Source organism: Leopardus geoffroyi, chromosome D1 (genome assembly GCF_018350155.1).
Source record: "Leopardus geoffroyi isolate Oge1 chromosome D1, O.geoffroyi_Oge1_pat1.0, whole genome shotgun sequence".
Taxonomy (NCBI): Eukaryota; Metazoa; Chordata; class Mammalia; order Carnivora; family Felidae; genus Leopardus; species Leopardus geoffroyi.
Genome location: NC_059329.1, coordinates 13,016,952 through 13,037,685, shown reverse-complemented (window position 1 = coordinate 13,037,685; position 20,734 = coordinate 13,016,952). Strand labels below are relative to the sequence as shown.

Sequence of the window (20,734 nt, the reverse complement as noted above, 5' to 3'; positions counted from 1 at the left end):
GCATTCAGCAATAAAGCTGCCTACTTGAAACACCCTTGTTTAATATGGTTCAGTGGGTGCCAAGCACGTATATAGAAAGCTTTGATATTCGTTGGGCCACATAGAAGTGAGGGATTAGCCTTCTGAGAACTGCAAATTCATAATTAACTACAGAGAAGTACTTTATGTTGCCCATTTATAACAATTATTCAAATAATTGTATTCATCAGTCTTTATACAATGGATAAAGCCAATTAGCAACAGGAACACTTTAAGCCAATCAGATTTCAGAACAAATGGATAGCATCCCTGCTCACTTGCCTCTATAATTGATTGCATTGCTCACTGCTTTCCCTTTTGTTGCCCGAACCCATAGTTTGGGAACCATCCGTGGGCTCGAACCCTCCCATTTCTAATTGGCACCTGCCCTTGAATATTGGCACCCAAGGTTCATAATGGAAATTCTTCTTCAAGACGTGATATGATGGCTTCCTTTCATGGCACCAGCCTAGCCATCAATATTCATTTGACTGCTTTATAAAACAAGCTACAAAATCCAAACTTTTACTGACCATTTCTACTTGATTGTTTCTGTTACTTCGGTTTTTTGTTTTCTGGTTTTTGTTCCTTGTTTCGTTTTGTTTTGTTTTTAAGTAGCACGATCAGTTTGACGTTGCCGGTTTCCAGAGCGTTTGTTTCATGCTCTGGCTGGTAGTTCACTGAGCATTACTCCCACGTCATTCATTCAGCAAATGCTTGCTGAGAGTATACTCTGTGCTTGGCTCTAAGAGAAGGGAAAGGTGAAAAATAAAGACCCGCTGCTCTCCCCAAAGTCCTTGCAGCTTTATAGGTCCACACAGAGTCTTGCAAAACGACAAATCCCATTAGACAAGTACTAGCAAAGTAGAGGATCCGCAGCGATCGGCCAGGACTTTGAACAGAACGTTAAGGAACGAGCAGAGGCCTCCTTGATTGTCTAACATTTGGTGGCGGTGAACATTTTATTAAAGGAGCATAAGTAAAGCATGAGAAAATGGAATCTGTCCCCCAGCTGAGCCTCCTGTTGTTTATCTACCTCCTTCTTCCCCTCCTTTAATTCAGATCAGAGCTGGCTGAGAGCTGTCACAGCCGGCCACCGCTGGTGGTGGCTTCGTAGAGGCCTTGCAAGCCCCCCGCCCGATTATCTCCTGACCTGACTGCTTTCTCAGCTTTGAGGGTTTTATTTTTCGGGAGAACCACTGATTTTTTTTTTCTTAATTCTCCTTTTTAAGAAGTCATTTTGCGAAATCAGATTTTCTGATGAAGACACAACCTGCAATCTGTAGTCAGCAGATGCTGTGCCATTTTGAAATAAGCGATCCAAGATTGTCATAAATTGATAACGAAATGTATTTGTCAGTATTGGCAAAGGATTTCAATTTATGGTAAAATGTGAAATCAAACTTACATACATCAGTATGTAACATCTAAATATATTTGTATTTTAAGAGCTGTGTCAGAGCATCGACAGCTAACAATGAGCCTTTATTTTTTTCATTCTGCACGCTGTTATGAACGAGTGATTTTAAACATTCATCTTCATGTTTCATGTGCTTTGAAAGTGGAGACTGAGGAATCTTTCTGCCTTGATTGTGTATCAATAACAAAATGAAACGATTGGAGAAATGTACTTCTGGATTAATGCATTCAAGCTATCCAAAAAAAAGAGAGAGAGAGAGAGAGAGAGAGAGAGCAAGAGATTTGGCTCATGTTTTTTAAGAAATTCATCCTCAGTTCTTAAGTGTTTTGTTTATGTCCCTTGAGGAATGGAAAGAAAAACGATTTGTTTTTACTTGTAAGGCCTTACTCAGTTGCCCAATTCCGCAGAAGAGCTGGACAGTGAGGACCTCTCAGGTAAGGGCTAGTCACTAGGTAAGGCGCTGCGGTGTCCAACCTGTGGGCGCTCTGTCCCAGCCTGCAAAATGCCCATTTGGTTTCCTGAGCACTTAATTAGCAATTGTGGATTTTGAGACGGAAGGAAAACAAATTTTTATTAACGCTTTCTTCCTCCCCACGTCCCGTTCTTCCCTGTGCTGGGGGCATCTATTTTGGATTGGGACTGACGGCGTTAATGTAAGGAAGGTCAGGTCATCTTGGGGATCGCACTGAAGCCACTCTGTGTTCAGTGGCTTAAAATAATTTTTCATGTTCTAGATGTAGAATGGTTCCAGAGAAATTTTTTTGCATCACAAAGCAGTTTCAGGATGTTGGATTATGAGAGAAGATCTTTATTTAAAAAAGAAAAAGCTCATGTTGACCATCTGCTTCTGTAGAATGGACTAGAAAAGCCATGTCATAGGTATCTTAGAAGCATGGGGTGGGGGGGGGGGCGGGAGGAAGGGGGGCAATTGTTTTGTCACACACCATGATGTAAACTAATTATCCACCTCAGACCTTTTTCACAGCACACTGAGCTCTTGCAAAAGTAGGTTTCATGCTTGATTCAGGGATTTAGGTGTTACTAATCCAGAATAAGAAGCATATCCTAAAAAGGAGGGGGGGTGGTGGCAAGGAGATTCAAAATGGTCAGAGCTAAACAATTATATGAGGTGCCATGATGCTCTGGGGTTTCAGTGCCCACCAGCTAGAGCTTCTTAAACATTTTGATCAGTCAATTCTTAATAAGTCAATAAGGAAGTCCAGTTCCTTATTACTGTGATAGAGCAACCAAGACGTAGGACTGTGTGTGGCCCCTTACTCCAGCCTTTGGGAGGGTTCCATATTTCTCCTTCCTGAAGAGATTTCACTTGAGCGCCCTTGAATAGTTGGTTGTTAAGGTGGCAGCAGTCCTTGACGACAGGTTTCCCCCAGTGAGAAAATAAGATAGAGTCACTAGTCTCTCTCAAAATGCAGATTTATTGCCTCCTATGTGCTTCTGTCAAACTTTAAAAAGGGGAGGATGCCTTTGTTTTTCTATGTACCATGTCCCAGTGTGAGCTTCGCTGTCGGGTTTTTCCACAGAATGGAAGCTCCGGGAGGCCGTTTTGGTTTTGTTCACTGCTGTATGCCTGTCGTGTAGTAGGCACTCGATTGATACTCGTTGGATGAATAAGTTCCCAGTCCCAATGAATTCAGATAAATAAGTAGAAGATTAGAAAGATAGCCAGCCCATCAAGGGAGTGTTTCATGTTTGCCTCTTATTGGCGGTGTATTTAGAGAAGTTGCAAAAACATTAGCCCGATTTTGAGAGCTAAGTCCTTCTCCTTACGTGGAACGTAATGCTGGTCGTAAGCAATGCGCTGTCAGTTCATGTCCTGACCCTAAATAAAACAGCTCTCTGACACAGTGGCCCTGGTGATTGGAACTTCTCAAGGACCCTAAAAGAGGACGGAGTTCTCATTGGCCTGATCCCTCTTGGCCTGTTAGTCAGACGAAGGTCACTGAGATATGCAGAAGTAATTTTTCTTCTCTTTAGGAAAATGGGACTAAATCCGCTATCTACCCCTTCCTCAAGCATCATCAATTGCGGAAATACCCTGGGTCTCTCTCAGCCCTGCGCCAAGTCAGATGTGGCCTTGCTGCAGCTCTATCAATCACCCAGAGTCAGGAGCAATAAACCAACAACTGTTTGTGCACCTAATAATTTGGTTAAATTAATACTTACGTGCCCCCTCCCCCGCCCCCTCCAGGAACGCTGCAGTCCTGTGTTGCCCAGGACCCATAAGTCATGTAGAACACTGATGATCTATCAGGCCGGGCTTGGGCTGCCTTTGCATCTGGTTTGATGAACTAATCAAAAACTGATTAGCACCTTTGTTCAAAGGGGATGCTGATTAATCAATTACTATTGATTGTGAGCTTGGCTTCCCTCGGCAGCAAAGAGACATCTGAAGGGAAAAAAAAAAAAAAAAACAACCAATAAAAATTGAGCAGCTGTCATTGTGTTTAAATTTATTAAAACAAAATACATTATTTTTTATGAAGCTGTCTTGAAATGGGTCACTGAAGGGGAGCATATTGATTGAGAAAGGATGAACTTCTCAAATTTCTGTAGCCTAGAGACTGAATTCAATTATAATACAAGACAAACAGGTTAACACCCGTCTTAAACAGTCCATCAATAAATGAGAGTAGGTGTTGCGCATTTAATGCTAAACTGTGGTAATGAATAATATTACCACCCATCCCCTGTTCCATCTGGGGAGAAATTCCATCCTTGCCTTAATATGGATAAATGCTCTATCCTGCATTTCCTGAGAAATAATGATGGTCTGTCTTCTGCCCACCTCCCCCATCCACCACCGCTACCTCAACCAAGGACAATTTCGTGAGCAACATACTCACCCAGCAGAGCAAGTTGCCCACCTGGTCCTCCTCTTTAACCTGCAGTAAAAAATTATGCCTGTGTGTAGCTCAGTGATTTAATTATTGGCAGACCTGAGGAGCTTATCCAGTCCCACCTTGAACCCTTTCGTTTACTTTTTTGGGTGTTAACTTTATTGACGGTGGATCCACACGAGTTTTCAATTGTTTTATCAATTACATCTGCTGTTTCCCGGTGACAGCTGGTGGTTATTGCCACCCATGTGGAATAGAATAGCTTTAAGCATATTTATCCTTCTATTTTATTTTAAAACTTTAAAAAAATGTCTGCATGGCCTCCCTCCTTTCAGCACTGGAAGGGCCTTTGGGGACTGTTTAGTGGAGTGCATTGGTAAATAGACGGTGTTCCAGGGTCATTCCACTGCTCATGGCACTGTTAGAGCAATCCATCAGTCTTCTGCGTTTGAAGCAGAGGCCCCGACAAGAAATTCCAGAGCTGTCATGCTTCCCCAAAACATGTTTTCAACTCCTGCCCTGCAAATGAGAAAGTGATCTAGAAAAATCCCACATCTCCCTCACAATCGGTAGAAAAGTGTGTGGGTGCAAGGAAGTCTCTAAATGGCCCTGATAATCCGTGCCAGGCATTATGGAAGACCCTAGGTGTCCCCTAAAAGGATTCTGAAGAAACATGGGCTCGAAATACAGTCTAAATTTAGCTAATGGAAGCACCTAAAGGCCTTGAGTCCAGATGATCAGTTCTGAGATAGGATACAGGACCATCTGGTCATTGTTAGTGTCCTCAAAGTTGGCTGAACTTGCTTGAAATGTGTGTGAAAAACTCAACAGACATAACATTGGCAGGGGTGGGGGGTGTCTTTCCTTCCTTGCCTCCACCTAAGCTATGGCCCAGATTTGGCAAATAGGCGATTTCATCTGTGTGGTAGACTAGCAATAATGATGGTAAAGAAAAACTAGCTGGGCTATGTAGACAAATTCAAGGTATGGCCCCATAAATCTAAGGTGTAGTAGTTAGCCTGTATTTATCCAGTCCTTTCCAGCTCAGAAAACCTCCACATATCTCACCTGCTCTTTGTTCGGCACAACTGTTCGAGCTTCTCCGTCTGCTAGGCTCTGGGCAGGGCACCAGGCATGCAGTGGTAAACAAGACCAACCAGGAGCTGGAGCTGCTGGGGATCTCACAGCGCAGACCCCTGATCTTACAGCGACATTCTAGTGGGGCAGCCAGGTTCACAGCACAAGATGATAGCAGACAGTGACAAATGCTGTGGAAGAAATAAACGTGGGTACACTGGGAGTGAGTGACTGGGGCTAGAAGGAGGTGGAGGCTAGCTTAGAACATAAGCTCACCATGGAAGGCCATGGGGACAGAGAGAGTGAGCCAGCCATGAGAGGATTTTCAGGAGAATCCTAGGAGAATCGTCAAAGAAGGGTTGTTAGTCTCAGTTTGGAAACGAGGAAGCGAGAGCTCCGAAAGTTAAGTGCTTTACTCAAGGGGCAGGGTCAGAATTTGAACAAATGGGTCTTCTGGCCTCTGCAGGAAATGGAGACTTTAGTTTTAGAGCAGCTCTCCTTCCCCTGTGAAATCCACCCTTCCCTTATTATGATGTCTTCATGACAGTCTTTTTCCTCTTGGACCCCTTTCAGTTTAATGCAGGGGTCCAGGGAACGAGGAGGGAAAAGTTGGGCTCTCTGTAGCCCATCAGGGGTAGAACCACATGCTGAGTGACCTGGAAAGATCTCTTCCAGCATCCAGTCAGGCTCTTTCTCCTTCAAAGAAGTCCTTAAACTCAGATGATTTCGGTGCCGATGTCGCATCGAGTGTCCAAAATTATGGGATCTATTTCCCACCGAGATGGTTCTCTAGGCCATAGGGAAGTTTTGGGTCACAAAGGTTAAAACATATAGAGCTCCTTATTTTTAAAATTGTGTTTAATACAAGGCAGGAAGCTGAAACAATCGTATTGGGTCTGTGGCAGCTTGTCCATGGCTTTCCCACAATGTAGGTTTGAAGGTCATCAGATTGCTGATCTTCCCATAATCCAACATGCTACTGTTTCCCTCATGGGGAGGAAGGAGGCCATCAAATAGGAACATTTTCTCCAAACTAGCCAGTCGCCAGGTTACAACACAAAATGTGAATTCCAGTTCTACAGGTTGGACACTGCTTTGGGGTGACTTCACCATATTCATTAATCCATCCTCCACACACCCCCAAATGCCTGAGGTCCACAGAAGCATCTTTCTCCAGAGAGAGATTCTATTGGGAAATGTATGTTTTGAAATAGTTTATGACTGTCCTCTTTATCAGATGTATACTCTTTTAAGGAAAACTCTGGTTTCATCTTCTGTGCCTTCCTGTTGCTTAAAATGGAAAAGGCACTCATACTTCCAAGTGCTTATTATGAGATGAGCGGGGCAGACTCATGAGTGTGCCTCTTGGTCTCTGGGGACACTGGATGTTTGGGGGGATCCCCTCCTGTTCATTAAGGCATTTCTAGTGTTGGGTAAATTAACTAAATCAAGTTACTTGAGATGGGAGAAAAATCAACCTAAAAAATACTCGTTCTCATATTTAGCTGACAGCAAATATTTAAAATCCTCATACTCCGATGGTACACCTGAATCATGACCTGGCCCAGGTGGCCTTCAGCCTTGACCACACAGGGCAGCTAGGCCATCAGTCACACTGTGTGCCATTCTGCAAAAATGGAAGAGGGCTTGGTCAACTCAGCAAGTGTTTATGGGGCATCTTACCATCTGAGAGCAGTGCTGAGTGTGCGGACAGCCCTTCCCCCAAAGCCTTGATAAGTATTTGCCTTGAGTCAGTAATATTAAAAGAACTGGGATAACGCTCTCCTTGGGCTTCAATATAGCAGATTTAAATCTGACAGACACTTGCTGAGTACCTATGATATGCCGAGCCCTGACCCAGAGAGGCACTTTCATATTCAGCAATACACCGGCCTCTCAGAACAGCCCCGTGAAGTGTCTGGTTGTGCTCGATGGCTCATAGGGCCTGATCGACCCGCCTGAAATCACGGAGACAAGTAACAGAGCCCCACTCGTACCCCAGACCCAACGGCGGGCCCAGCGCACTCTCTAGTGGGCTGTGCAGGAGATGAGATCCTCACTCTTCTGCGTCTCCTGTGTGGGCCTGTTCCTGGAGGATCGTCTAGGCAATGACAACCTAGGAGAGCCCGAGTCCTGATCACTGGGTAGTGACGATGTACAGCCAAAGCCTGGGAGCAGTACTTCTAATTTCAATGAACGCATCCTGAGCTCTGGGTGACAGGGGAGGACGCGGGCCACAGTTTTCCTTTAAGTAGCTTCACACCGTGCCTTTGAAATGTTAGTGCAGCTGCAGTTCCATTGCTAGAATTAAATGCAGGTGAAGGGTTGTACGGGCTGCCTGGGATGCACTATGGGATCTTCACTGTTTTCTTGCCTTACACTGATTCCTCCCCTTCTGCTTTCTAAGAAGACAGAAAAGAAAGGTTATGTTGCATAGAGGCTAGTGTGCTCCAATATATATTAACATCTTAATGGGAAAGCTGTGCATGTACTGTATACATTTACTACTCTCTGACAAGAGGGAATTAAATGTCAGAAGGATTTGTAGCATCTGTAATTGAATTGGTGCTGAGGAAAGCAAATCTTAAGGAAGAATAACATATTAGGATTAGCAAATAATGTGGCATTTTGTCAGCGCGTGCCATTCAGTTTGTTCCCCTTCAGTAATAAAGTTGTGCTCTTTCAAATGCACACTTATTTTTGTCGCCACGAAGGGAGCTACCGTAGGTGATGGGAATGAGCGGCTCCATTTTTTCAGAAGGCACCAGGGTTGGGTTTGCTTTGCTTTGCTTTCGTCTGTGAGCTCAGATTTCGGTTTTGCCTCAGATTTGGAAAAGCCACCATCAGGCTTTTTTTAAATGTCTTCCTGGCAGGAAGGAGCACATGACATCACGGTCACGAAGAGGCCTCTGAGGTAGACTAATCCCTAGGGTCCCGGGAAGCTGGAGGCGACGTTTCCGTTATAAACACGATTGCAAGTGTTTTTACTTAAACTGACTTGTCCGGGAAGACCTCAGCCCAGGAAAAAAAGTCTCAAACTAAACCACGTAACAGAACTGTTGTAAAAAGTCAAGAATCCTAACTTTTTCCCCCAGTCATTCATTAGATGGGGAAACGGGAGAGGGTCCAACATAGGAATTGTCCAATAGAAGCAGGAAGACCAGTATCATCAGAACCTCCTCCGTGTTTTAAACGTTAATGTTTAAGGTGAGCCCTAAGGTAGCCTGTGAGGTATGGGGAAGAATAAAAACGTGCATTGAAGAGGCGTATTCCACAGTCCCCAAGGTTTTAAATGTGCCAGCTAGCCTGAGCCGGGGATGCTAGGAAATGTGAAGGGATCGCCAACACCGGGTAGCGGTCCCCTGCCGTAGTATTAACTGTGTGTTACGTGTTAACTGGATCAGACTTCAGCTCGTCAGAGGGAGGAGACTGGGTGTCCTTTTTGGCAAGGAGACCAGCCCCGGGCTGCAAGGTGAGCAGTGGTGCTGCAGCGAGCATTCTGCTCAGTGACGTCCTCTGCCGGAGTCCCTGTCTGCCAGGAGCTTGTCTAGGACATACTGGCCATTCCCTGGCTGTCCATGAATCCCCGCCCCTGGCAGCGGAGCCTTCTAGGCTTATCACGGATCCACGGTGAAGGCATTCTCTTGGCAGCTTCTGTGAGGCGTCCCATGCCAGGTGGCGAAGTAGCCATAGAAACCGAGATGTGTCGCAGGGCCCTGTTTTAGCACAGGCAGCGTGACTCCCGGAGCGCTGCATTAAGGACAGCTCTGGCAAATAATTTAAGGAAGGAAAGCAAGTGGAGAAAAAGGAGTCCCCTGGAGCGCGGGGGGTGGGGGGACTGAAATTCCTCGCTGGCAATCACTTTTCTCGGCAGACCACCGCCTTTAGAGCACTGCCTTTATGTTGCCCATGAGGAAGGGAGCGGGCCAGGTCACCTGGCCCAAGGTAAAGAAATCCGAGCTCTTGGGGCATCACTCTTGGGAGTTTCTTTGAAATGTTTTTGTCCTCACGGTTTCTAAGATGCTAATGCGAGCCCAGGGTGGCCGACGCTGTGACCCAAGCAGTAGTGGCCGACTTAACATTCCGCAGGCAGCTTCTAAACTCTCACCTGGAGCCAAGTCGTCCCAGCTTTTTGCCAAAAGAAAAGCCAACTCACGAATACTAAACAGCTCATGACGGGTCTGTCCTTAAAGAGACTCGTGTCACGCTTAGAGCCATAGACGGGCCCGCAGGAGGGGACAGTACAGGCCGGAAGGAGAGGGCCCGCAAAACCTCTTCTCTTCCCTGCGTTGACAGGGCATACCTAAAATCCAGAGCTATGGGATGACTAGGCCAAAGTTACTTGGCCTCACACGTGAAAGGATTGGGGCGACATTCTTCCCCCGAACACACTCGGTTCAGGGCTGGAATAACCTTGACGCCAGGAGCATACATGAGTAGGAACATGGCTCCTCCTCCAGGATGATGGGGACAAAGCTTAGTCCCGGAAATATGAGCGCTCTTAGTAACACCTGTTGCTTTGTTTCTTAAAAGAACAAGGAAACGTTACCTTCTAAGCCCAAGACCTGTCCATTCGCCCGAGTACCAGGCGTGTTTATAAGTGCTTTCCACACTCACGTTTCCTTTTCAGTGTAGGAGCTGGAGGCATCCGTGGAGTCTCATTCTTTGATTTCCTTCTCTGCCCGATTCAGAAAAGGAACCGAAAATCTGGAGATGTACCCCCCCCACACACACCCCAGGAAAGCTCATAGAACCAGAGTGAAAAGATCTGCACCCCAAGAGGAGCAGGATCTTTGGATGATGGCGACAGATACTCTCCCAAGTGTTCCACTGAGAGGTCATTTCTCAGGCATAGGCAGAGCTGTTCCTTCAGGAGCAGGACAGGAAAGGCTGGGCTGCTGACAGACTTTGTTAGAGCTGTGATCCTTGTGGTGGTTGATGCTCCCTGCCCACGCCAGTCGTTCCTCCCTGCCACCCCCCCCCCCCACTCCCTCCATTTGCCCACTGCCTCTTTGTGTAACAACTCGTGCCCTTGCTCCCGGCCTTGAGCGAGGCACGGGCACACAGGTGCAGGCAGTCCTGCCCTGGTAGAAGGTAACCAGCCTTCGCCCTGCTCCCCCACCACCTCGAGCCAATCGACAGCACTATGAAAACCCTCCCGCCCACCCCACGCAGGGCAACGGGAGGTGGGAGTGCACGGAGGCAGGAAAGGGCTCCGCTCTTCACGGAGGACGCCAAGCCGTGGCAGGTGCCGGTGAACCCGCGGTGGGGTGGGGTGGAAGGAGGCCGTGAGGAGCTCACACACCTCAGTGTTCCCTGTAAATTAAACATCAGTTACCTTCTGTGTCCGTCTGCGGTAATTGAAGGCAGGAAAAGTGTCTTGGTGATTAACCGCTGGTAGTAAACTTCCTTATCAAGTGAGTATCAGGAGACAGCTGGAGAGATTACCCTTATCAATAAGTATCTGTAAAATATGTATGTCCTTGAGGGTGGGCAAGATCGCTGCAACCCAGGTACTGAATGTGGGCAAAGTGCAGGGGGGAAAAAAGCAGCCCTCAGCACATTTAGCTCTAAGTTCCTGGGCAGCAAAGGCCAAATGAATAGTTTTGGCGAAAGAAGTTAATCCCGCAGATACCTCCCCGTGAGGTTTTCTGTTTTTCTTTATCGCAGAGATTCTCTCTCTGTCTCTCTGGCTTCTAGACTGTTCCCGTGCCAGGGACGGAGGAGACAGCCTGTTAACAGTGGACGTGAGAGTGCCTTCCCCTACATGGGACGGCTTCTCTCTGCTCTCAGCCTCCCTTCACCTCTTACCCCTAACTTTCCCCTCTCCTCAATGGCTAGTATCACTTTGTTTTCCCCATCCAATTCTAAGACCTGTGGAATGAGTTGAAAGACTCTCTTTTTCAATAGGTCTGAAGCTCATGGCAATGGGAGGTTAGTTCATTTTCGCTCCCACAAGATCCCCTATTCTGACAGCTCCCTAAGGAAAACACAGCTCCCAACTCTGGTCTTCCCATCAGCGACTCCGAATCTGTGCAGGCGGGCGAGAGAGTCTCCAGGGTGTGAAGCACTATATCCCCCAGCGGGTACCCTGTGTTGGAGGGGCACCCCGGGGAGGGGAGCGCTCCCCTTCGACAAGCTCTGTTGTCTCTAAAGGAAAAGAAAAAGTTTCCGTGGCCAAGTTCTGCCTCGTTGAAATGATTTTCAAGACACAGAGGCTGTTGCATCCACAGTAGGTAACACTTGGGGCCGAGGAGGGCGATTCCTCTCCACCACGTTTCAAGTCGAGCTTATTAGACAGGTTGCTGGAGGGGCTCGCACATCACGGAGCGGGCTAATTGGCTGCAGTGCACTCTGCCTCCAGCCCATCTCCCTTCTCCAATTAAACTCCCATCATCCCGTCGTCCTGGGCGACCGGCCGCTGCCGCCTCTGATTCGGCATTTGTGTTTGGGCTGGGGTTTTGGGGTTTTTTGGTAGTCCTTCGAAAGGTAACTTAATGAAACGCTTTAAATGCTTCATTTTTTTCTTAATTTGAACTCTTTTAATTCAAGCATTTCTCGTGGAACCCTCGGTCACGAGTTCTTTCCCCCACATCCTTCAGTACTTAATCTCAGAGCAGAATTGGAAATATCGATAGAAAGTGTAAATCATGCCCTCCTGCTGAAAGCGTTGTATCAGGTTTCGGCTCAAAAGAGCACCATTACCTTTAGCTGTCACGGATCTGTACACTTGATCGATAAACTTCAAATATTATTAGAGGTGGAGGCTTCAGAGATTTGCTCTGTTCTTTGGAGAGAGACAGAGATAAATCTTTCTTAAAAATTGACTTGAATTTGCACTCTCCGTCTTCCTGGTGAAATGCATTTCTCTCGGGCGTCCAGCAACTGCAAGGGGGACAGATTTATAGGCCATGTGCTTCTTGTACTGAAAGATTTAAATGGTAAATCCTTCACATATGACTTCACAAATCATGTAAAGTTAAAAGATTTTTACCGTTTCTGTTGCTGCTGTGCTTAAATTGTAAGGTACAGCCAGTAAATCATTTTAATGGAGGTGTCGTACTCGACTCAATAAAAAAAAAGACAATGGTTTAGCTTCCACTCCAAAATGTTAATGTATTAATCAACAGGAGAATAATTGTTTCTTACTACATTTATAAATCTCGGGTGCCATTAGGGTTTCGGCAAGGGGTGATGTAGCCACATTCCTAAATTAAAATTGTTTACACTGCCATACATCCATTCCGCATCGCCATAGCTCATTCTGGGTTCATTTTGGAGTTGTTCCCCGGCCAAACATGTCGTCGCTCAGTCGCAAGAAGACATCCTGAGGGAGTGATGCTTATAAAGGAAAATTAATTGCACCGTGAAGTGTTAAATAAATAAAATAAAACCCGTCTGTGGCAATGGACAATTATTCCCGGCTGTCTTTTTTTGAGATAGGTTTTTAGGTTTTAGATTGAGGCTTACTCCCTCATACATCCTAAATGTAGCAAGCATGTCACTTGTCTTTAGTCTTCTGAGCCCTGTTTTATCTCCAGGCAGCTGTGGCTTGAGAGCTGGGTTGACTGTGCCTGTGCCCGGCAGGGAGTAAGTCGCTGGGCACCTGCAGAAAGCTGCCTTAGCCTCCCCTCCGCAGCTCCTGTTGCCGCCCGAAGGTGCCATTCCGAGAACCCTTAAGTAGTTAGGTCGCCTCCTTACTAGGACCCGCAGCCGGACGCAGAGAGGGCGAGCGCTGAGACCAGGCCAGGACTGGATGCAGACTGTTTCTTCTCTCCCTGGCCCTTAAGCGTGGTTCCACACGCACTAGCGCTTCTCTGCTGCTTACAGTGAACTCGCCCTGTGGGGAGCACAGATCGGTTCGGCACTGGACAGGTCAGTCTGTTCCCTTGGTGTGACTTGATCCATCTGGACGGTCTCTCTGCCTCCTCCAGTGTAAGGGAAGGTGACCTCTGACCTGGAGGCAGTGCGGCCAGGGCTGCTGGTGTCTTGCGACGAGCTCTACATCCCTGTTCCTTTTCTGATCCCGACAGATTCTCGAGCGGGCGAAGAAGGCGCCATCAGAGCGGTGGATCATGCCGTGATCGGCGGGGTCGTGGCCGTGGTGGTGTTCGCCATGCTCTGCTTGCTTATCATTCTGGGGCGCTACTTTGCCAGACATAAAGGTAAGCAAGGTGCTTTGGCAGGCAGGAGGCCTCCCGTCACCGCAGCCCCTGCGTCTGGGGACTCGGCCAGGTTTTCCTTGCGAGGCAGTTTGGGTCACGTGGCCGCATAGGCTGTTCGGGTCCTGAAACTGGGAGAGAGGAAAAAAGAAAAAAAAAAAAAAAAACCGAAATCTTAGCAGCTGCTGATTAGGACTCTGAGAGTCGATGAGTGGCACGTCTTGATTTCGATTTTCTCTAAAAGCTTTCTAGATTTGTTATTCTGCAATCCGTAATTGAGGATAGAGCAAAAATTGTAAAAATCGGGGCCGGTGGGCCAGGTGTGGTGTGAACCCCCAAACGACAAGCGCGCCAAGAACGTGCCCGCAACCGTCTGCTTTCTGGGCAGCAGCTGGACAGGGCTCTGGTCCCCCTGGCCCCAAACTTGGGGTAAGCTGGTCACAGCGGCTAGAATCCTGCCTTGGTTGGATGTGCCTTAAAAGCCACATAAATATGTATTTTTTAAATCATCGGTGCAATTGATTAAATTGCCATTAATCATCAGACGTATCAACTGTGCAGCCTGGATGGGCAATCATCTTTTCCAACGCTCCTCCTCTGTGCCCCATGCTGCTCTAGCCCTCTCCCCCGCGCCTGGTAATTTATTCTGCCCTTTCTCTGTCGGCCCTTGTCTTCCTCCGGTGTTTTTCTCGAGCGCTGTGCTGTGAGCGTGTGGGGCCGCCCTAGAGCATCAACTCCAGGCACTTGCATAGTGAGCACAGGACTGGGGTTTGGGGAGGATTCCCTGAGCACAGCAGTGGATGTCCAAGGTACTGGAAACCACCTTCGGAACCCACAATGCCTGTCTCCAGCATAAACCGTTTGGGGACCCCCGGCGCTGTGCGAACTTCTGCCCGTGCCCCGGAGGCGGCCTGCTGGGCTGAGAACGCCCAGCCTCTTGGTGTCGAGCGGGGTAGAGCCCGGAGGGTAAGGCCAGAGAGCGGCGCCAAGTCTCCTCAGCAGCTGTGGAGAACGAGGGGGCAAAGGGTGTCTTGTGCCGAGGGAGGAGGGATGCAGGCAGGGAACATCTGGCCACCTGTCTGCTCACACTTGTCACTCACGAAAACCTGAAAACACAACAAACGTTATCAGCCTTTTTTTTTTTTTTTTTTCCCCTTTAAGAATCTTGGAGGATATATGACGGGAGGAGGGGCTGTGTGGTTTAGGTGGGCAGCGTAAACTCTCCCCAGACGTCATACCGAGGTGCAGGCCTTGTCTTTCTCCATCAACTTTCCCGTAAAGGGTTGGGACTTGCCGATGAGAGCGTCTCCAGCTTTGGAACGTTCTGTGTGTTGTCATTGCAACGTGGCCTTGCCAATTAGCGAATCCATGAATCCGGGTCCGGGCTACACTCACACCACGAGCGAGAATCACGCGTCCCCTGAGACAGACCCCGAGCCTTGCTCACGCCTGTTGTTGTATCAAGTGATTTGGCGATCTGGACCCCTCACTCCGAAGGGGGGCGGGCAGGAGACGGTCAGACGTGCCCGTACACGCCCCGGCGAGGCCTCCCTGACGGACAGGCAGCGGTGACTCGCGCAGCCAGGAGACGGGGGCTCAGACAAACGATTTGAGACGACAGTAGAACATCGTCAGGGCCCTAATTCATTAATTGGCTAATTGCTCTTCCTTGCTTTGGTCCTTAACCATGTGCGCGCACATTGCCGGTCATTGGTCCTGGCCTTCACTGTTTATGCTAGTCAGCGGCTCTCCAGCTCTCTGCATTTCTAGCTCCCACTCACGTCTTCTTCTGCTGACATTCTCTGGTCATAATCACTGCTCTAATGTCTCATTTGCTGAATTATATCGCAGCGGTTCAGTTGGAGTGGTGCCTTTGGAACCCCCGGATCCCCATTTGTCTCATCCACCTCGCTCTCTTCTTCCAATTGTTTTTTCCCCTCTGCTGCCTGCACACCACTTCGGCTGATGATGGCCATAAAGCAAGTTGCCATCTCTGTACCACTTTACACAGAGGCCATCAGACAGTCACGGTGCTTTACCCCTTCATCTTTCAGGTACATACTTCACTCATGAAGCCAAAGGAGCCGATGACGCAGCAGACGCAGACACAGCTATAATCAATGCAGAAGGAGGACAGAACAACTCCGAAGAAAAGAAAGAGTACTTCATCTAGATCAGCCTTTTTGTTTCAATGAGGTGTCCAACTGGCCCTATTTAGATGATAAAGAGACAGTGATATTGGAACTTGCGAGAAATTCGTGTGTTTTTTTATGAATGGGTGGAAAGGTGCGAGACTGGGAAGGCTTGGGATTTGCTGTGTAAAAAAAAAAAAAAAAATGTTCTTTGAAAGTACACTCTGCTGTTTGACACCTCTTTTTTTTTTCTTTTTTTTTTTTTTTTTTGGTTGGTTGGTTGGTTGGTTTTTTAAAATTTTCATTTCTTCCTACCAAGTCAAACTTGGATGCTTGGATTTAGTTTGGGTAGATTGCAGAAAATTCTGTGCCTTGTTTTTTTGTTTGTTCGTTGTGTTCCTCTTTTTAAATTTTTTTTTCCTGCTGTTTCTTTCTTTTTGTCTTTTTCCTTTGTGCACATTTATTTTGCCCAAAAATTTTGGGATTTTTTTTTTTTTTTCCCCAAAATCTCCTATTTTGGAATTTGCCTGCTGGGATTCCTTAGAATCTTTTTCCCCCGTATTTTGTTGTTGTTTTTCCTTTCCTTTTTTTGTCTATTTTTTGAAGTAACTGCTTTCTGTTCGAGATTCAGTTTCATGAAAGGAGAACCAGCACAGTTTAGATTTCATAGTTCAGAATTTAGTGTGTCCATAATGCATTCTTACTCTGTTGTCGTAAAGATTTGGGTGAACAAACAACGAGGACTCTTTGCTGCTACCCATGTTTCAAATACGTAGAGCAGTGAAGACTAGAAACGTAGACTGTGATTCAGAAAATGTTCTGTTTGCTGTGGAACTACATTACTGTACAGGGTTACCTGCAAAGTGAGGCGTGTCACAATGAGATCGAATCTGTCTTTAATTCTGTGTCTGTAGACGGCTCAGCATAGAGACCCCGCACTGTCCGGAAAGGTTTGGGGCGGAAGGGGCTCCTCCTTTTTCAACGCCCTAAACAGACCTGGCAGGTGAGGTCTGTTCCTTTTATGTAAGTGGACAAATTTGAGTTGCCACAGGAGGGGAAGTCGGGAGGCGGGGGGGAACGATAGTCCTGCTCTGGTTATTTCTGTTTCAAACGATTCCATCCACCTTTCCCAATCGGCCATACTTCTCACTAATTTGTAGGAAAAAAGCAAGTCCGCGTGGTGTGTGAATGACTGGATGGGACAGGGTTTGGTTTTTCGGGGGTTTTTTTGGTTTTTTTTTTTTTTTGGTTTTGGTTTTGGTTTTGTTTTTCCTTTGTGTTTAGTTAGGAAGACAGTAGGATGTGGCCTGCATGTACTGTATATTACAGATATTTGTCACGCTGGGATTTCCAACTCGAATCCGTGTGAAACTTTCATTCCTTCAGATTTGGCTTGACAAAGGCAGGAGGTACAGAAGAAGGGCCGGTATTATTCTCACACTGGTCTGCTGTCGATCTAGTTCTCGAAAGGTCAGAGCAGAGGTGGAAAAACAGCATGTAGGGATTTTCAGTTACTTAATCAAAACTCAAATGTGAGTGTTTTTATCTTTTTACCTTTCATACACTAGCCTTGGCCTCTTTCCTCAGCCTTAAGAACCATCTGCCAAAAAATTACTGATCTTCGCATGATGGCAGCCATAGCGCATAGCTACTAAAATAAGTTACCTTGAACATATCTTAGATGGGGAGCCTTGGGAAAAGGTAGAGGAGTCAAGTTACCATTTACATTTTTTTTAAAGAAATGTGGGGATTTTCACTGAAATGTCTAGGAAATCTAGAAGTAGTCCCAAAGGACGAAAACTAAACTCTTACCATATGTGTTGGTAAGGCTCCAGACTCCAGAATACAGTCCCTATGGAAAGATGGCATCAAAAAAAGAGATCTATATATATATAAATATATATTATATAACATTTTCAGTGAGTAATTTTGGATTTTGCAAGGTGCATTTTTACTATTGTTACATTATGTGGAAAAACTTAACGCTGATTTATTTAAGGGGGGAAAAAAAAAGTATCAACTCTTTGTTATTTGCAAGTGTGTTGATTTTTCTTGTCTTTGTTTTAACCTTTGATAGAACCATTGCAATATGGGGGCCTTTTGGGAACGGACCGGTATGTAAAAGAAAATCCATATTGAGCAGCATTTTGTTTCCCTCCCCACCCCACCCCCATCCCTAGGCACTTAACCAAGACAAAAAGCCACAACGAACATCCCTTTTTCGATGAATTTTATAACGTGCAGCTCTATCCCGAGCCCTTTAGTGCCCATTCTGACCATAGTATAACCACATCAAAGGGTGGGAACCATTTAGCATGTCGTTAAAAGGTTTTTTTCGGTTGTTCTTTTTAGGGGGGGGGAGAAAAAGAAAACAACTACCATTGCTCACCAAATTGGCATCTCATTTTTGGGAACTTCCATCTTTGTTTTGAAAAGTGTATGGTAGTGCAGTGTTCCTGATGTAACTTTCTGGCTTTTACGATGTTGACATGTCTCAGGTTCATGTGTTCTGATTGGTGTTTTTCCGTCTCAGGTAGATTGCAAAGTGTAGGCCCCACGCATTGGAAAAAATAAAAAATAAAAAATAATAATAATAATAAAGCAAAAACAGGAAATTATGGATTTTAGTTGTATATTGGTTTATGTATTTTTTCTTAAGTATACAGTGCACTGTTTGAAATGTATTGTTGAGTATTACTTTGTACAGGTTGATCACTTTTTTTAGAGTGAAGAAAGAACAAACTTGTTTTCTGTGTTTTTTAAAGGAATATAAAATAATGAAGGATGTATCATTGATGCCAAATAAGCTTGTTCTTTAGTCACCCCGACGTATTATTTTTCCCTTTAGGCCAGTTCTGTTTTCGAGGTGTACATGAACAATGTTACGGTGTAAGAAATTTCATATCCATATGTTCCCATTCGCATTTTGTATTGGTTCATGTATACCATTTTTACAAAAAAAAAAGAAAAAAAAAAGAAGTACTATAAAATATCTGTCTTCTTAATAAAAAAAATTAATGTTACCAAGTGATCCCTTCATCTCATTCTGGACTTCTTACCGACGCCCGGGGCGGGCGCGGGCCGGCTTCCTCCCCAGGGTCGGGCGCAGCGACGCCAAAGAACGAACGCGGGCAGTAGGTGCTGGGAAACGCAGCCGCCCCGGCTCGGAACTGCTCGTGCGCTCTCGCTCTCTCTCGCTCTCTCTCCTCCGCTCACCCTCCCTGCCCTCGTTCTCTTCTCCCCGCGCAGCGGACAGGTGGGCCGGGTGCTCCAGGTGCTCCGGCAGCGCTGACTCGGCGATCTGTGCAGGTGTGCGGGATGCGGCGGCGGCGGGCCAGCCGGACGGCCCCTCCCCCCTTCACCCACCACCCCCACCCACGTCCCTGTGTTGGCTGCTCCACCTGTCTCTTACTTTGGGATTTCGTGTCTTAACAGTTCATTCTGCCTTCTTCATTTCAAGCTCTCTCTCTTTTCACAAAAAGATGGTGTGATCTGCGGAGGACCGGCTTGGCCGCCTGTGGGAGACCGGTCTCCGTCCCTGTTCAGGCCGCTGCGATCTCAGGGCGGGTGGACAGCAGGATCCGTGTGTGGTCCTCTTGCCTTGCAGGCCGTAGTGAGCATCGACGACACTTCATGGTGACTGATCTCATAAACACACAGACGATGCGTGAGCAGCCCCACACCGCCCTTTCCCCACCATCAGCCCAGCGAGGGGCGGGGTGGAGAGTGGAGGGGGGCGGGGTCGAGCTTCCTTCTCTCGGGCAGGTAATGGGGAAATGCTCAGCAGTGGAAGAAAAGGTAAGCTCCAGAAAAGCCAAAGGCCACGTCTCTCATGTCAGCCTCCTCCACCCGGGCCTGGTCCCTTGCCTGTCTCTGTAAAACATCAGCCAATCAGATACACGGTTACCTGGCATCTGCTGGGCGCTCAGTGTCCTGATAAACGCAGAGAAGCGGAAGGTAGTCGCTGGAGACTAGCCAGGGCATCCGTTCCACCTGTACGAACGCATGAAGTGGTCCTCAGACGTGGGGGCCTCGCTGAAGATGATTAAGGAGCCCCAAGAGTGCCGGGGGAGTTTCTTGGAGAAGGGAGATGGGCTGGAGAGCCAAACCAGCTTCCCTGAGGAGCCGGCCCCCGCTGGGCCTGAAAGCCTGGTTTAGCACCGAGGGCAGTAAGCCAGCCAGCCTGCTGGCCTGTGTGGCGAGAGCCAGATGAGTGAGACACGGAAGGCAGGGTCGGTCCTATGGCGCCCTCACAGCCCAGGCATGGGAGTCCAAATTTCCAGGGCCTGTCCGGGCCTCTGGGGGGCAGGGGGGAGGCACGAGGTGTGGGATCTACTAATCCACCATAGCTTTTTACAGAGGTGATAGAGGGCAGAGATCAGGAGTACGGGCCCCAGGCCCTGCTCTGCCACTTACCAACCGTGAAACCTCGGGCAAGTTACCCAGCCTACCTGGCCTTGGTCTCCTGCTCTGGAAGGTAAGGCTCACCGTCAGTGCTGTTAGGAGACGTACACGAGATAAGCAGGAGGAGCTTAGCAGATAAGGCACCAGACAAAGTCAGTCATACAGGAGAGAGGGAAATGGGGGAGTGAAAGGCTAGAAGGTTCCCCACGGCTACCAAGAGGTGGTCACTGCTCAAGTGAAGGGAGCTTTTGGGCTCCTCTGCGTGTGGACACCTCACATCCTCCTGGCGCTTGCCTTGGAAGGTGTAACCACCCCTGTATCCTCACCATCCACTGGTTATTCCAGGCCATGTGGCACCTTCAGTGACCCCGGCCCCACCCCCTCGTCTGTAGCATGAGGCTCCCGATTCAGCTGTAACCTACAGTGAAGGGACCCAAGAAGTCCACTGAACGAGGTAGACGTGAGGTGGCCCCTCGCTGCACAGTTGCCGGTTGAGTTCCACAGGGTATGCAAATGAGAAGGTGCCAGAAGCAGTCCACGTGAGCAGGAGCCTGATAAGTAGCCCGGTCCTTCATTTGGTCTGGGAGTGAAAATGGCCCTCGTTTCCTCCAGAGGGTTTTCACAAATGCCTTGGCCTGCTTGCATTCTCCAAATACATCAACT

The 20,734-nt window shown here is 47.4% G+C and overlaps 1 protein-coding gene across 7 annotated transcripts in view; it reads left to right on the top strand.

Annotated features, from left to right (window-relative positions):
• The window catches only part of CADM1 (cell adhesion molecule 1), a 329,666-nt gene extending 313,762 nt beyond the window's left edge, over positions 1–15,904 (top strand). For 4 of the 7 annotated variants that reach the window (XM_045482885.1, XM_045482883.1, XM_045482887.1 and 1 more), the window contains 2 exons: positions 13,407–13,538; positions 15,590–15,904. In XM_045482885.1, coding sequence (XP_045338841.1) covers positions 13,407–13,538; positions 15,590–15,708 — 251 coding nt within the window. In that variant the 3' untranslated portion in view covers positions 15,709–15,904. Of the gene's footprint in view, positions 1–1,818; positions 1,873–13,406; positions 13,539–15,589 lie in introns of all 7 variants that reach the window. The other 3 variants (XM_045482881.1, XM_045482884.1, XM_045482882.1) reach the window with 1 other exon arrangement.
• Positions 15,905–20,734: the final 4,830 nt, after the last annotated feature.